The following is a 16,702-nucleotide window of genomic DNA, read 5'->3' as shown; positions in this document are numbered from 1 at the left end:
AAGGGCCATGTGTGGTGGTGGCTTGCTGGGGGAGGGCAGCGGAGGAGGAAAGCTGCTGGTAAATGGGCTGAGGCGAGTTGCAGGGGGCGAAGGAGGAGTGGCCAAGGGTCTGTGCCTAAGCAACCCCTTCCCCTCCTGAGGGGGGTCTTTCAGTCCCTGAGTTACCACTCTGGGACACTCACGCTGAATGAGAAGGCGGCCAGTCGGCTCCCAGGCTCACTCGGTCCCTAAGCTGACACACTGTGAGACCCACACTGGGAGGGAGACCCTTTCGGTCCCTGAGTGAGCAGCCAGGGCGAAGCACACTGGAGGAGTCGACAGCCCCCGGTTGGAAGTGTCTCCCAGTCCCTGAGGATCCCCAGCTGAGTCTCAAACTGGAATGGAATCCTTTTGGATCGCTTCCCTCCCACCTTCATAACCTGAAAAATAATGTCAGTAGCAGCCAGATCTCTTAAAACCAAAAGTAAACCAGGTGGCACACTTTAATACGAGGTATTGCTTTCTCAATAAATTAATAACTAGATTTTTTGCTAGGGAGAGACATTAGTTCCTCGAACTGGAAAATCAGTCTCTGTGGCCCTTTTTAATTCTAGACGTGGCCATTGAAACCCTGAGTAGATATCTTGCCTTGCTTAATTTTGGCATGATGTCGGTTCTTAGAACCAGAAATCATCTCACTGGCCCTTTTTAATGCTAGGTGTGCCGGTGATTTATATAGATTTTATAGTTTTCTGCCTGGCGTAAATTTAACCATGGGAATGGTTCTTAGAACCAGGAAGGAAACCTCAATGGCCCTTTTTAATCTTAGGTGTGGCTGTTGATCGATAATAGATTTTATAGTTTTCTGCCTGGCGTAAATCTAGCCCTGGCGATGGTTCTTAGAACCAGGAAAAAAAACCTCATTGGCCCTTTTAAATGACCAGTGTGGCCAGTGCTCGGTAATAGATTTTATAGTTTTCTGCCTGGCGCAAATTTAGCCCTGACGATGGTTCTTAGAACCAAAAATAAAACCTCATTGGCCCTTTTAATATACCACCTGGGAATAATTTTATCCTTGCCTGTTGTGTACAATGTGTAACCTATGTTTTGACTGGTAAATAATCATGACAGTATGCGGCTGTCATCTCAATAATTTTGATTTCTTATTTCACACATGTTTATCTTTTTGTTTCTGAAATATCAGTAAATGGTATTCAGATTTGATAATATTCTGTTTGCTGTCTATTTTTTGTAATAAAGCTGAATTTTGTTCTGGATTTACTGTTGCTTATTAGTTGTGATGCTTATCTTTTATGTTTTGAATTGTACAAACTGTTGCAGTTATGCTTGGAAGATGTGATGCTTGTGTTAAACAATAAAGTATTTGAAACCACTTTCAACTAGATTTGTAATCCTGCAGTGAGGCGTTTGGACCTGTTTGGCACTTGGGCTTCTGCTGAAGTCACCGGCGATCGTCTTTTGTAAGGATTCGGAGTCTTGGTGTATTCAGAAATGTGCTGTTCTACCAAAATAAACTTCCAATGAAATTATGTTTGCGCTTTTCATGAAATTATTTTTGATTTCTCTCTCTCTGTCAGTAACCTTTTCTGCTGTACTTTAGGAAAAAAAGTGCCATGGACCTATATGGCCACAGGAGGGCAGCACTCCCTGCTTTGCCATCCTCGGTGTCCTATTAGAAATGAAGTTTTGGCTCCTGGAATTATCTTTCGTATTCCTGACAGCCTCTTCTGGGGCTGCTTTGAGCTTTCATGGAAGGAAGGAAAGGAAAGGGGGAAAAAAATGGGCCACTCCAGGGCTTCTTCGCCAAATGTTACAGCACACACCGGCCACAGGAGGGCAGACTTTGCTGCTCTGACTAAACTCAGTTGTATGGGTGTTCGATTAATACGTGTATTCCTTTATCAAAGGTGTTTATTTATTTATTTGATTTGTATACCGCCCTTCTCCCTAAGGACTCAGGGCGGTGAACAGTGACATAAATAACAGAATGCACAAATACAGATATTGAAAACCAATTAAACAAATTAAACACATTACTAGAGTGCCCCTAGTAATATATATGTAGTGCACTCCCATTCATTTCTGAGTCTGCAAATTCACCACTGGAGGGCAGCTTTTTAAATGTGCGTTTGCGTATAGCTGCTTTATCGACACAACAGCCCCGAGAGGTAGGCCGGGTGGAGAGGGAGACCCGGCGGCTGGCCCAAAGAGCATCGCTGCCCTCGATCCTGACTGTTATCGCTGCGGCTTGAATGGAGCTGAAAGGGACCTTGGAGGTCTTCTAGTCCGGCCCGCTGCTCGAAAAGGCAGGCTTGTCAATCAATAGCCCCCTGGTTTGTCTCGTCCGACGAATCTGCTGCTCTCCAGCTGGGACTACATGCCCCCTAAGCCGCAGCAGGAAGGCCGAGCGGGGATCACCCTGCCCCACCCTCGTGCCAGCTGGATCAAAGGTCGGACCCGCTGGAGCGCCCCTTCCAAGGGCCAAATAGCACCCAATTAACCCAGGAAGGAGGTGGGGAAACTACCGCTCCCAGAATGCCTCAAGCGTCTTGGCTGCCCGAGGCCTTCTGGGAGCGGTAGTTCCCCTCCGCCTTTGCGGCGCCCTCGGCTGGGGTAGCTCTGAGGCCTTCTGGGAGCTGTAGTTCCCCGAGGCCAGGCTTCCTCCAAACCAGCAGGCCTCTTGCCCCGCGGGGCGGAGGGCCTAGAGGTGGGGCTTCCCGGCTACTTGGCCTGCCTTCCTCCCTCCTCCTCGCCCCGGTAGCGGAAGCTCTCCCGCCGGCCGCGCGGTTCCGCCATCTCGGAAGTGGAGGAGGAGGAGGAGGAGTCGGTGGCGGCTCCTCTGCCTGGTCAGGCGGGGCGGGAAGCGGAAGGAGGGGACACCCGGCGCGGCCTGGTGAGTTACCCCGGGCGCGGGGAGGCCGCGGCCTAGCCGTTGCCTTGGCAACCAGGCCTTCCAAGGAGGGGGAGACATGGGGGGGGGGAAATGCCCGGGAGGACCCCCAACTTTAATTGCCGGGTGCGGGGGGGGGGCCCGCTGGGCCTCTTCCTCAGTTTCCCAAATGGAGGCCCGCCATTTGGGGGAGATGGTGGCTCTGCGTCCTCCTTTTTGGGGAGGAGGAGGGAGGGGTTGCTCCCATCAAATCTCTTGGGACTCTTGACATCCATCATCCCCAGCCAGGACAACGGCGGGAACTGTAGTCCAGAACTGGAAGACGGGGGGGGGGGGTATGTGTGTGTGTTTGTGTGTGTGTGTGTGAAATGTGCTCTTGAGTTCTGGGTTTGAATTAGTTACTGACTAGTCATGGTGGTCCTCGACATACAACAGTTCATTTAGTGACAATCCAAAGTTACGACGTCTTTTAAAAAAAAGTGATTTAGAACTGTGTTTCAGACCTACAACCGTTGCAGCATCCCCAATGGTCACGTGATCAGAATCCAGATGCTTGCCAACTGACTCGCACTTGTGACGGTTGCAGTGGCCCGGGATTGTGTGATCCACTTTTTTGTGATTCTCTGACAAGCCAAGTCAATGCGGAAGCCGGATTCACTTGTGCAGTGAACAAGTGCAGTGATTCACTTAACAACAGAGGGGGAGAAAGGTTGTAAAATGGGCCAAAACTCTCTTAACAAGTGTCTCACTTAGCAACAGAACAGAAATTTGGGGCTTGAGATCATAAGTCAAGGACTACCTGTATTATAGGACGTGTAACTGATTTTTACCCTAGACTTCTAGGTGATCTATGGGGAGGCATGTCCCTCATTTTATCCTACAACACCCCTGTGAGGTAGGTCAGGATGAGAGAGAACAGCTAGCCCAACCTCACCCAGTGAGCTTTACAAAGATGTGAAGATTTGCACCCAGATCCACCCTTAAGTTTCTAATGGGGAGATAGGAGACTTGATCCCTTTCCAAAGCTAGCTAACATGGGATAGATTTCTCTCTCTCTTATCATCCTTTTAATTCAAGATATGCCCATTCACACCCAATCCTCTGGCCCATGAAACCAGCTCTGAAGTTTTAGGTCACCCAGTGGTGCCTTTTCCATCAGTTGTGGCTCATAGCCCAAAGGGGGAACCCAGCCAACATTAGTGGTTTCAAAGGAGTGAGATAAACCATTAGGTCCCTGGTTGCTACTGAAACCACTGCAGTGTGTTCCATCTCCAGCCTAGTTGTGTGTGATGACAAATTTATTGAGAAAATCCCCATTTTCCTGGCAGTGGATGCCACTGGATTCATGGAAGAAATTCAGAAATGGCTGACCTTGGGGATAATTTTTTTTTTAAAAAAAATTCTCTTCTTTACTCAAGTACCTGAATGGTGTGAATGACAAACATTAGCCAGGAGACATTTGTTTAGTTTACACCCTGTGAAGGTTTTTTTTCCACTGAATTTTTCTTTGAAGTGCGCCTCGATTTTGTAGAATTGGTATGTTCACTGGCTCACAATTTTTTTGCACCTTGCTTTTCTTGAGGCACCTGATAGGGAGGAAAAATCTTGGCACATTTATAATAAATGCAGTTCTTATAGGATGCTTTGGAGAGTTAAGGGAAAGTGAAACTGGAACGCAGTTAATCACTGCCTCCAAATGAATAAAGAGGGTTAGACTTGCCTTGGACTGGAAAAGGTGGTATGTGAAGACTAAGGGGTGTCCGATCTTGGCAACTTTAAGACCTGCAGACTTCAACTCCCAGAATTCCCCAGCTATTCTGGTTTGCAAACACGGTTTGTTGAGCGTATTGAGTGATACTTGATGGACCAAGAAGCCACGGTTAAGTTGTAATTTGGAATGATGTGTGACCTTAGGCTTTGTTGTTTCACTGGATATCAAGCCAAGATCTTTTATATTCAACTTCCGGTTAGATTGATGTGGTTTATCATTTTGGAATTCTTTCCTTTTTGCTGTGTTTTGGTTCCTCATTGCTGTTCTTATGAGAATATTCTCACTGATGGCTGGCGTGGGAATTTGGGGTTGTTTAATAATCATAAAGTTTGCTCTCTTTCCTTGGATGTCAATCCCCTGAAAATCTTATAATTTCTAAATCTAATTCCTAGGCTAAATATCATTAATGTCCTTGCTGATCTTCCAGCAGATTCCAAATTACATGCCAAAGTTGTTTCTCTCCCGCCCACCTCGATTTCCCCGTCGTATTTTCCTCGTATGCAGCTTTTCACACACGGTGCTAGCGAAATCTCCCTTTGCTTTCCTGTTCCTGGAAAACTAATTTCCCATTTTCTCCGCCCTCCAGGCATGACGTACCAGGAAGTTGTGTCATGCTTTCGCTGATGTGGCACAGCAGCTCCAGTGATTCCCTGAGTGGGCTTAAAGAGAAAGGCTTAAACCAAAGAAACAAAAGAGTAGTTGCAGAACTTGGAAGCTCCTTTCAGTCCTAATGTATATTTGTGGTCCAGGACTTGTCATTAGAGATTTTTTTTTCCTTTGTAAGAGAAGAGGAAGGCCCCGGAGAGGTGTTAGATCTCTCCCTTTTGAATTGAAAAGGGGACTTCGCTTTCAAGCCTGTTGTGTTCCAAAGAAGAACTAGAGCGCTCTCACAAACAGATCCCTGAGTGAAATATGGCGTACTTAGTGAGTGTTTTCTCTGTTCTGTAACAAATTGCGTGTGATTTATTGGTTTTCAGATCACACACCATAGCTTTGCAATCAATCCCGGAGCAATTTTCCTCCCCCGAATCGACTCATACACCGATTATGCAACAACAAAGCAGGGAAGCTGTTCATGGTTAATCCTCATTGTACGACCGCCGTCAAGCCCGGTGTTTCTGTTGCTAAATGAGACCCTGGCGAAGCGAGTTTTCTCCCATGTTACGACCGTTCTTCCCACGGTTGATAAGCGAATCGCCACGGTTGTTACGCGAATCCGGCTTCTCCTTTGACTCGGCTTGGGTGGTTGCCAACGGGGATCACACACACACACAGACACACAGACACACACACACCGGGGACACGGCAGCCGTTGTAAATAGGAGTCGGTGGCCAAGCATCTGAATTTTGATCGTGTGCCACGGGGATGCTTGCGGTGCGTGTCAATGTTTTTATAAAAACGGCCGTAACTAAGTCACTGTTTTCCACTGCTGTTGTAACTTCAAATGGTCACTAAATGAATTATCGTTAAGTGGAGGATTGCCTGCACGTTGCTTTGAGTTAAAGGACATTTCTAGAATTTTGCATTACAAAGGTGATGTGCTGAATTCTTTTTTTTTTTCTTCTCTTCCTCCACAGCAACAATGTCAGAAGGGGACAGTAGCGGTGAGTCCATCCATGGTAAACCTTCCGTGGTCTATAGATTTTTCACAAGACTGGGGCAGGTGAGTTTCATGCCTGGGGTGAACAGATCCATAAGCACCCCTGAGTGATTAAATGAGTATTTTATCCGGTCTAATTAAAGCTGAAAAACAGTTGGTAGCGAAGTGACTTCTCTGACCTCTGCTGGGATGTGGGAAGGAGTATTCCTAGCTATGGTCTGCTCATTCATTCATACATTCATTCATTCATTCATTCATTTCCTAAAATGTATTGGCTGCCCCTCCTACCATAGGGCAACTCTGGGCTGCTTATAGTCAGTTACCTCTCAATGAAAACATAGGTTAAAACCAAACCTTACCACCAAAGACACACGGGGAGGGTAGGAGCTCCAAGGCTTGTAATTTTCTACAAATCAGTTAACGTGCTGAAAAAATCTGTGTTTCCCCCCTAGATTTACCAGTCTTGGCTAGACAAATCTACTCCATATACAGCAATCCGATGGGTGGCAACATTGGGTTTAAGTTTTATCTACATGATTAGAGTTTATTTACTGCAGGTAAGAAAAAGTGAACTCTCTCCCCGGTCAGTAATCAGAGACAGTTCAACAGGTTGCTAATTGCTGACAGCAGTTTCTTAGCCCGTTATGTTTATTTTATTTTAGCCGGTTAAAAGGTGTATTTCTCTGCCCATGTTTTTAGCTTCAATCTTTGCCTCCAAGCCCAAAAACCTATTTAAAGCTGGGGAAAATAGCCACGGGCTACCCAAAGAATTTCCTCGGTTAATCTTTTTCTTACAAGCTTCTGCTTGTAAAAATAGGCCGGCGTGGAGATGGGTTTGTAAATCACACCCATTCTTCATATGCCATTTATTCTTACCTTACTTTGTCCTCATCCTTGGCTGGGGAATTCTGGGACTTGAAGTCCACACACCTCTTCAAGTTGCCAAGGCTGAGAGACCCTAACCCTACTGATTGTCCCAGTGATGCTTTTTCCAAAAGGCAACTGGCCTTTCTTGGTTTTCTTTTTTTTTTCCCTTTGAAAACATTGGACGCATTTCGTTTCTCATCCAGGAAGCTTGGAGGAGAAGATAGGAACTAAAGAAGCTCCTTGGATGAGAAGCAAAACATTTTCAAAGAACAGGAAAAAAAAACAACCAACCAATTGCCTTTTGGAAAAAAAGCACCTTTGGGACAACCGTGACTTGGATAATGGAGAATCTCCGTAGACATTTGCCCTGTTGGTTCATCTGCTATCTCCTGCTATTATGAGAGCCCTGGTGGCAGAGTGGTTAAAGTGCAGCCTTGCAGGCTGACACTGCCCACTGCCAGGAGTTTGATCCTGACCGGTTCAGAGTTGACTCAGCCTTCCATCCTTCCGAGGTCGTCAAAATGAGAGACCCAGGTTGTTGGGGGTAATATGTTGACTCTGTAAAAACCGCTCGGAGAGGGCTGCAAAGCACTGTGAAGCGGTATATAAGTGTAAGTGCCATTGCTATTACCCATTATCCTTCTCCTGGTTTATGGGCTCCAGATATTTTGGAGAATGGCTCCTACTGCTTGTAGGACCACTCCTGGCTTCTGATTAACCCTTGTGCATTGCTAACTATGGACTCTCAAGAACAGCAGCTTCTGTCCTCGAAACCTAAGGTCCCCTCTGACACCCCTGGTTCTTGAATTCTGTCTTCTCCTTCTCAGGGTTGGTATATTGTGACGTACGCCTTGGGTATCTACCACCTAAACCTCTTCATAGCTTTCTTGTCGCCAAAGGTCGATCCCTCGCTCATGGAAGACTCAGGTATATAAAGTTGGAATTTTTTTTGGGGGGGGGGAATGGGTTTCTTTGAATTTTCGATGGATGCCGTTGATCTTTATGGATCGGTTGGGTTAAATTTGGAAATCTTGCTTTGTCCCTTGACGGCGTGGGTTTGCGTCTATGCCTCATCTAAGCCACAAAGTGATTTTTTTAAAAAAAATTGTTGGCATTGTGTTTAGTACCTGGGGCTTGGATTTTTAACCATGGTTTATGGTTTGGTGTCCTGTATAATCACAGCCATTTGAACTTGATTCTATAAACCATAGTTCCATAGATTAGGGGTAAATATACAGGTAACCCTCGACTTACACCCATTTAGTTACAATGGCATTGAAAAAAAGTGAGTTATGGCCATTTCCATATAAAATTTAAATATAAATAAAAATTTCCCACGCGTACGACCGTTGCCGCACCCCCCAGGGTCACATGATCGAACGTCAGACACTTTAATTCAGACGCTGGGCAACTGTCTCGTGTTTATGACGGTCCTCACTTGGGGTCACGGGATCCCCTTTTGCGACCTTCTGACAAGCGATTCCCTTAACAGCTGTGGTGAGGAAGCTTGTAGAATGGGGCAAATGTCTCGCTTAGCAACAAATACAGGGGCTCAGCTGTCGTAGGTCCAGGGCTGCCTGCAGACTTTGTAGAGCATCGTCATTGAGAGGTGAAATGGAATCCCCTGCGGGGTTCTGGCACTTGAGCCTACTTTGCAACCCAAGCAATAAAAACTCAGCTCCTGAACGGGCTCGGTCAGCAAGCTGAGATTTTTTTTAACAACTCCCAACTTGGCAGATCATGATTTTTCTCCCTTTGTTTTTAGATGAAGGGCCTTCATTACCCACAAAACAGAATGAAGAATTCCGGCCCTTTATTCGGAGGCTGCCAGAATTCAAGTTTTGGTGAGTGGGCGCGGATAATCTGGGGCTCCCTTCCTGTCTTTGCTTTTTTGACGTTCCCGCAGGGTGGGGTTTTTCTACCCTGGCAAGGCAGGGAGCGCAGTCGTCTCAGCCTGCTAACCCCGGTTTGCTTTCTTCTTCAAAGGCATTCTGCCACGAAAGGCATCCTAGTTGCCATGATCTGTACATTCTTTGAGGCTTTCAACGTTCCAGTTTTTTGGCCAATTCTGGTGATGTACTTCATTATGCTGTTCTGCATCACGATGAAGAGGCAAATCAAGGTGAGTGCAGAAGGCTTTAAACCAGGAGGCCCAACCTTGGCAACTTTTAAGACTGGTGGACCTCAACCCTCCCAAGTCCCTAGCCAACCAGGCCGGCTGGAGAATTCTGGGCGTTGAAGTCTAGAAGTCTTAAAAGTTGTCAAGGTTGGACACTTTAGACCAGGGGCTCTTCAAACTCAGCTCTTTTGTGACTTGTGGACTTCAACTCCCAGCGTGCCTGGCTGAGGAATTCTGGGAGTTGAAGTCCACAAGTCACAAAAGGGCCAGGTTTGAGGACCCCTGATTTAGACCCTGAAATAAGGGGGCGGGGGAGTTGAGATGCTACCCTGCAATCCCAGGCAACAGTTTTGGTCATTGAATCCCCCCGTTTGGGGGGGGCGGCATAGCCCTGGGTAGCAAAATAAATACAACTAACCAGGTAAGGCATGCTAGACAAGTGCAGTTTAAGGAATGTGTGAATGTAGCCAGACATTGGTTATATCAGAGTAACAATTTCAAAATGCTTTCATGCCCGAGCAGATGTAGCTGGCTATGCCCATTGCCAAAAGGGGGACAGGGGAGATAACCTTGATTGTGAAAAGGTAGCTTGTTTGGAGCTGCTCTTCACGCTCTTCACATCCATCCAATGAGCAGATGGTCGTAAAGCCAAACAATTGATGACCCTCGTCCAGTGGATCCTGCTCAGAAACCCGTAGCTTAACGTCCTGTGTGAAGGGAGGCTTTGTCTGTCTAAATAGATCAGCCCTCGGAGGTGTTTCTTGCATTGTGGAAGATGGGAGAGGAGGGGGGGGGAAAGGGGAGGCGTTGACTTAAGACATGTGTTTTTTGTTCCAGCATATGATAAAATACCGATATATACCGTTCACCCACGGCAAGAGGAGATATAAAGGGAAAGAAGAGGCAGGGAAGACTTTTGCTAGCTAGGAACCCTTAACCCTGAAATCTGCTGACCAATTTTTTTTCCTGCGTTATAATTAAAAAGACCGGTTTTGAGCCATTGTAACGATGCCTCTGTTCTTCATAATCAGTCAGTAACGAGGGCGGCGATTTTCTTGTCTCTTCAGCTGATTGGAGAGGGGTGGGGGGGCGCCTGATTCCTGACACCTTTCCGTGTCCCCAGGAGAATTCTGCCTTTTAACTGCATCTTCTAACGTCGTTGCTCTGCTGGAACAAGCTCTTTTATCTGTCCACGGCCTCTTTTGCCCTCCCCTTTGGCAGTTATCCTATGTTTACACCTAGGTGTGTGTGCGTGCATGTGTGTGTCTGTGTCTGTCTGTCTGTCTGTCTCTCTGGGATCCGAAGGCACTGGGTTCTTGGCTTTGCAAATCTGGCTGGTGGCTTCACAGACTTTTCAGAGGGCCTCCTGCGTGTCTATTCCAGAGGTGTGGTTGTGCGTGCAGAACAAAATAGGCAGAGAATTAGAAGCTGAAATTTTTTGGGCTGAAAGGAAGAATATTGGTTATTTTATTTTATTTTTTATTCTCCAACACAGTCTGCACACTGCACCTTGCTGAAATGAGAGAATTGTTAATAGGAGCCTGGGACACGATGATAAAGACATTCAGCTTTGGATTGAGCTGGAGAGTAATCAATACCCTGTGCTAGTTTAACTTAACTTGGGCCTCTTGAATTAAACTTGTCTTCATTGACTGAAGGAATCAAAACTTTTAGAGTGAAGAGGCGGAAGATGGGCTGGGTAGGGGTTCCCCCCCCAAGGGGTTTTGTTTAGTCATCAGCTGTTTTGTAATTATTCCGTATGAACGACCGTGATTTTTTTTTCGATTTTGGAAAAAGCCTGGAATTAGAATTACGTGTGTGTGTGCGCGTGTGTATATAAAATATCATCAGCTAAAGAGTACTTGAACACATTTCTTTGATAACTTTTTTTTTGTAAAGTTTGCTTCATAGCCCTTTCCAAGATGCAACTGGCAGACGGAGCTTTATGGGGTTATTACCCAAGCTTTTAATTTTCTATGGAGAGAAATCTAACACAACCTGCAATGTAAGACATTTTTGATGTGATCTAGCTACGAACCGTTTTATTAAGTGACTTTTTAAATTCCAAACTTTATTAAAAAAAAGACCTTGTCCCGTTCATGGGCCCAGCCGTCTTTCTAAAACAAATGTAAAAAACTTATGTATTAATGGTTACAAAGTTTTCTCTCCGCCCGGCTTTCTTAAATGCGTATAATTTAATCTTGTGGAATATTGTATTTTAGCTGTCTCAATAAAAACAGCCCTTTGCACTAGTGTACAAATAATTATCTTGAAAATAGCTATTGACTAGCAACTCCCGAAGTAAATATTTACGTCTTAACATACGCAAATAATGCTGTGCCATATAAGTCCATTTCTCCTTTGGAGCATTATTATTGTTGTTGTTATTATCTAAAGGGAGGAGTTGTGGGCTCTTCATGGGATAGGAAAATCTGTTTCCTTTTAAAATGGTCTTTTTCCCACCCTGATTACAAGATATAAGTGCCAATGCCCCCACCCCCAATTTAGAAATGGGGTCTTAAAAAAGTTCTTGGAATGCTATTGAAACTAACCAGACCAAAACACACAATGGGTCTTAAGTTGATTATACCAGCTGGGTATATGCTGAGCGCATTGGAGTGTCATTTGCTCCCTACTGCCCAGGGCAGTAGGTCACAAATATCTAGAAAGCTGCATTTTATGATATCTTAACATCAGTATTTGCGCCTCGAGTTATATCCAGCTTAAAGTGCATTAACTCAGAAGTCGCCAATACAGAAAGGCAGACGGGACCTGTAAACTTTGCTACCGTTGAATTTGCTATTTCCAAGTTTGGCAAGTCACTTTTGGAGAAGGCTGCCCAGTGCTTTGGAGTCAAATCCCAAAAGGTGCTGATGGAAGTTTGAGCCCTTAAAAATTTTAAAACCAGCCAAGTCTGTAGTATTGAACCCAGCCTGTTTTACAAAATTGGTATCCCACAAGAGCCAGATTCTAAAGCCCTTCTGGATCTGAAATATTTTAAAAACTGGTTCCACCATAAGTGGGGCTAAGCGGTTGTCTGTAAGGCATATTGGGAAGGAGGGGTGGAGTTTGCTGTTGATGCTGAAAGTATGTTTGCCCATTCACTTGGATGGGCAAAAGGCTTAAGAACTTCAAACCGCTTTCGAGATGGCCTGCCTTCCTGACTTCAAGCCTCTCAAATAAAAGTGGATCAGCAGCGGTTGGTGTTTTAAATGGAGTGTGTTATATCGTCTTGCAGAGGGGCAGTGAAAGTCAAATGTTTGGGCTTCCATTTGATCACAACCATTTAATATCAAAATAAAATCTTGCACTCGTTCAAAGCTTGCAGTTCCTTTGGCTCGTGGCGGTTCACCATTCAATTTACCGGAAGTGTCGAAGGTAAATAAGCTTTTGGGGATGAAATTTCTCTCTGCACAGAGGACACTCAGTCTGCGGGAAGGGAAAAAAAAAAATAGGGTTAGGAAATGTAAACCCTTCAAATTGCTTTAAAAACCATCCTGGTCTTTAAGGTAGCGTCCCTGTAGAAAATAATTCACTTTTCCCCCACCGTATGACTTAACACATAAACCAGTGTAGCTCTCCGTTTCAAGCGTAATAAATTATAAACACACACCTTGGTGTTGCACCAGGCAGTGATGCATTGCCAGCAGAAGAGGTGTCCACACGGTGTGGCTGTGGTGTGCTGGCGTTCTTCTAAGCAGAGTGTGCAACGCGAACTGCGGCTAGGAATCTTCTCTTTGGGCTGGCTTCTGAAGGAAGCGACATTAGACAGAGTTAACTCTTCTACAGCGAGAAAGATGATTCCAAAAGAGATCGATGGGTGTAAGAAATAAGAAAAATTTTAGGGAACTGTGAATCTCCAGGCAGAATCCGCAAAGATGGAGCCACTTCTTTAATGTATTTCTGCTCCTACAACATTATGTGCTTTGGTCCTGTATTTTGACTACGTTAAAACTCAATATCCCATAGGCCGAAAGTCCAGGTTCTGCACAATAAAAGCCTTTTGGAATAATACATTTTAAAGTACAATACCCACAAACCTGTATTTTTCTGGGGTGTAGTTTTAGCCATTTTTAACTTTCTTAATGCCACCTAACTCTCAACTGTGAAAATCGAAAGCTGAATTTCAAACACTACTAAGAGGATGCTGCGGATGTTAATTCTCTTTCCCTTTCAATAAAACAAAATCCCGACTTCGTACGTCTGACAGGAGAGGTTACGCAGTAGCTTCCATTCTTTTCTTGCCCTCTGCCGATGTCGGAGGTTGTACGTGTAGAGGCCAAGGGTCAGTCCCAGATGCAGGAATGAAACGATTCCAAGCAGCTTGTAACTTGACCGAATGCCGTGGTCACTTTCGGTGAGCCCAACAGAGCGTAACTGGGGAACAGAACAATTGAGCAAAATCATCAACTGAAGGTAAATTTAAGAAGATTTTGCCATAGAAGTAGCTCTGTTCAAATGCTTTGTTTATGAGAAAAGAGTATTCTTTTTAAAATCATGAGCTGCCTGAAATTAGATTGATGCTTTGGGGCATTAGCTTTCATCTCACGGAATAGCTCCCAATCAAGGAAATTCTTATTTTTTATTTATTAGATTTTTATCTCTTTATTATTTATAAGCCGGTCAAGGCAACAAACGTACATAATATCCCTCCATTCTTCTCTCTTCCCCACAAGGACAACTCCCAGGTGATTTGGGCTGAGAGAAGAGATTTACCCCCAAATCACCCAGCTTTGCTATTATTTGTAAAGCGGGACTAGAATTCACAGTCTCCTAATTTCTAAACCAGCGCCTTAACTGGCTCCCCGGTTCAAATCATAACTCGATCATTTTTATGCTGGAGGACGCAAACTTCATTTAGTGATTTAGGGGCTTTTCCAGTGAAAACAGCAAATTACATACTTAAGCATTGGAATACGTATCGTTCCCATGTTTGCCTTTTAAGAAACATTCCAGGAAAAAAAAAACACCAAAACGATGGTGCCATTGATTTAAGTTGGCTAAGCACCCTTCTATACATTGCTGATGGTGCCTAACTTAGGAACAGAAGCATAGGGAACCACTCACATACGTGATGCCTGTTGTCCTTTTAGATAAATGGTAGAAGATGCCGTTCATATAAAAAACAGCTAAGTGCAATCTACGGAGGAACGGGATGCTGGGCTTGATGATATGAACAGCCCGAGCAAGAGACGTTCTCTGCCACTCGCTTAATCGTCTGACTTGTTTCCGCAACCAGCTTCGGAGTAACGCCCGGCTTTGCAATCCACTTAAATTTTGGGTGTGCAGAGTCTGTGATCCGTTGGAGGCGGCCTCAAGCTCCTGCTCAAGCAAGACCAGTCCCTTGTCTAACAAGTAAGGCAAGAGGGCATGCAGAGCAATCAGAAGGGCCCGGCGTCTGAGTGAAGGGACTGTCCTCTTAGATGGGTCTACTTGGATAATGTTGACATATTCTTCACCGAGCGTTTGATAACCTGAAAGGGGTGGGGGAGGGAGGAAAACAAAGCGATATACAATGGAAACCCCGAAGACAGGATTATTAACACAGTTTTAGGTTAGATCGACAAAAGCACCACAGGAAAGTCCTCGGCTTACAAAAGCGAGCAAGTGGGACCAGATATAAATGCAACCCAGTGACAAGAGAGGGAAGGAATTAGGTGTCTTTAGCGCTCAGTTCAGACAGAATCATTACCTGACAGGGTAGTAAGGGTGAAGTAGGCAACGTCAGCCAGGAGCTCCATTTCTTTCTGCCATTCTAGCCAGATTTTAGCACCTAAGGAGCCGAAATGTAGAATTACATCACCAGGGAAAGCAACGCTGTTCGATTTTTATCCAACTGACATTGGAAGGGGAGTCAGGGAGCGTATTTCTTATCATCAAAAATACTACCACCATCCTTTCAGGAAAAACAAAACAAAGCACAATTAAGCATAGCGGTGCCAGGATGGTTGTACCATTTTCGTACACTGAATAACAGGTAAATAACAAGTAAAAAAAATATGGAGCCACTTTGATCTAAAGCAGGCTAGCTAAGGAATTCCAGGAGCTAAGGTCCACAAGTCATAAAAGGGGCAAGTTTGAAGACCCCTGGCCTAAAGGGTTAAGGCCTCAGGCTAGAAAGCAGGAGGCGATGAGTTCTAATCCTGCTTAGGCGTGAAAGCCAGCCGGATGACTTTGGGTCGGTCTCTCTCAGCCCAACCCACCTCACAGGGGTTGCTGTTGTGAGGAAGGTGTGTTGGATATGCTCTCATTGCCTTCAGTTGTTTGTAAAATTAATAGAAATACATGTAGTCCTCGACTTACAACAATCCATTTAGTGACCGAAGTTACAATGGCACTGAAAAAAACATATGATCATTTTTCACACTTACGACCATTGCAGCATGATCAAAATTGAGATGTTGGGCAAACGGTTCATATTTACGACAGTTTCACTGTCCCGGGGGAGGGCACCTGATCCCCTTTCGCCCCCCAACCCCCCCGACCAGCAAAGTCAATGGAGAAGCCGCATTCACTTCACAACCAGCTTATCACCTGCAGTGATTCACTGAACAACGGTAGCAAGGAAGGTCGTAGTGCGGGGCAAAACTCACTTAACCAATGTCTCACTTAACACCAGAAATGTTTGGGTCGTAAGTCGAGGACTACCTCGTATATCCTTCGGTGTGGCTGCTAAATGGCAAAATATACAACTTTAAAACGGAAAAGGGCTTCCTTTTCTACCCTCTGGCACGAAGCTCCAGTGTTTTGTTTCACAAGCCAACCTGGCACTCTAGATAAAGACATATAAACATGCATTTATTTCAACCGAGGCTCCGGCTGAAGACCAAAGGCTGAGAAAGGGCTTCGGGGAGGAGAGAAGGCGGAGGCGCCTCACCCGCCAGGCCAGACAAGACGGCGCCGGCTCGGCTCTTCAGCGCTCCCCGGTAGAGCTCGTCCTTCTGGGCCGAGCGGACCAGGCGAGCCGGCCCGGCTTCCATGGCCAGAGACAACGCGGAAGTAAAAGCGGCAGGACGCCTTGGCGATCTTCTTCGCTTCTGTCATCGTCGCCCAGTTTAGACGTCATCGCCTGTCGACGCGGCGCGGAGTCTACGTCATCAGAACGCGAGCAGGGAAGCGTTTTTTTCCCTTTGTAGAGTTACGAATGTAAAGACACAACTTTCGGTGTTAGGAGTCAATTTTAATTTAACGTTTTTAGCGTTCTTCTAGGGCAGACTAATTGTACGCCTGCTTATACGGAAAGTAATTGAGTGATTATCTATCACCAAGTCGGTATCGACTTTTCCCGACCTCATAGATAGAGACATTCCGAAAGATGCCCGCTGAATTCGAATAATTGGGTCTCGCGTTCAACCGATTTTAAACTATTGTCCTCCAGAAGCTTTAGATTACCTATAATTTTCCTAATTTGCTGACCAGTATATTAATCCCAGCGCCAAAACTCTACTTTGGTA

At 45.4% G+C, this 16,702-nt stretch overlaps 2 protein-coding genes across 2 annotated transcripts; one reads left to right on the top strand and one right to left on the bottom strand.

The window, feature by feature from the left end:
- Window positions 1-2,630: 2,630 nt before the first annotated feature.
- On the top strand, window positions 2,631-10,254 carry RER1 (retention in endoplasmic reticulum sorting receptor 1). The gene is made up of 7 exons (XM_083375807.1): window positions 2,631-2,893; window positions 6,240-6,325; window positions 6,715-6,819; window positions 7,957-8,056; window positions 8,895-8,973; window positions 9,116-9,251; window positions 10,086-10,254. The coding sequence occupies exons 2-7, from the start codon at window positions 6,245-6,247 to the stop codon at window positions 10,173-10,175; spliced, it is 591 nt and encodes a 196-aa protein (XP_083231933.1). The 5' UTR covers window positions 2,631-2,893; window positions 6,240-6,244; the 3' UTR covers window positions 10,176-10,254.
- A 2,265-nt stretch (window positions 10,255-12,519) lies between these two features.
- PEX10 (peroxisomal biogenesis factor 10) lies at window positions 12,520-16,288 on the bottom strand. The gene is made up of 6 exons (XM_083375802.1): window positions 16,126-16,288; window positions 14,941-15,021; window positions 14,316-14,722; window positions 13,450-13,625; window positions 12,862-12,997; window positions 12,520-12,677 (listed from the first exon to the last, which is right to left on the bottom strand). The coding sequence occupies exons 1-6, from the start codon at window positions 16,226-16,228 to the stop codon at window positions 12,609-12,611; spliced, it is 972 nt and encodes a 323-aa protein (XP_083231928.1). The 5' UTR covers window positions 16,229-16,288; the 3' UTR covers window positions 12,520-12,608.
- Between the last annotated feature and the right edge of the window lie 414 nt (window positions 16,289-16,702).

The sequence above is a fragment of the Vipera ursinii genome (genome assembly GCF_947247035.1).
Source record: "Vipera ursinii genome assembly, chromosome: 17".
Lineage (NCBI taxonomy): Eukaryota > Metazoa > Chordata > Lepidosauria > Squamata > Viperidae > Vipera > Vipera ursinii.
Note: the sequence above shows the minus strand (reverse complement) of the source record. Positions and strands in the feature narration are given on the sequence as shown.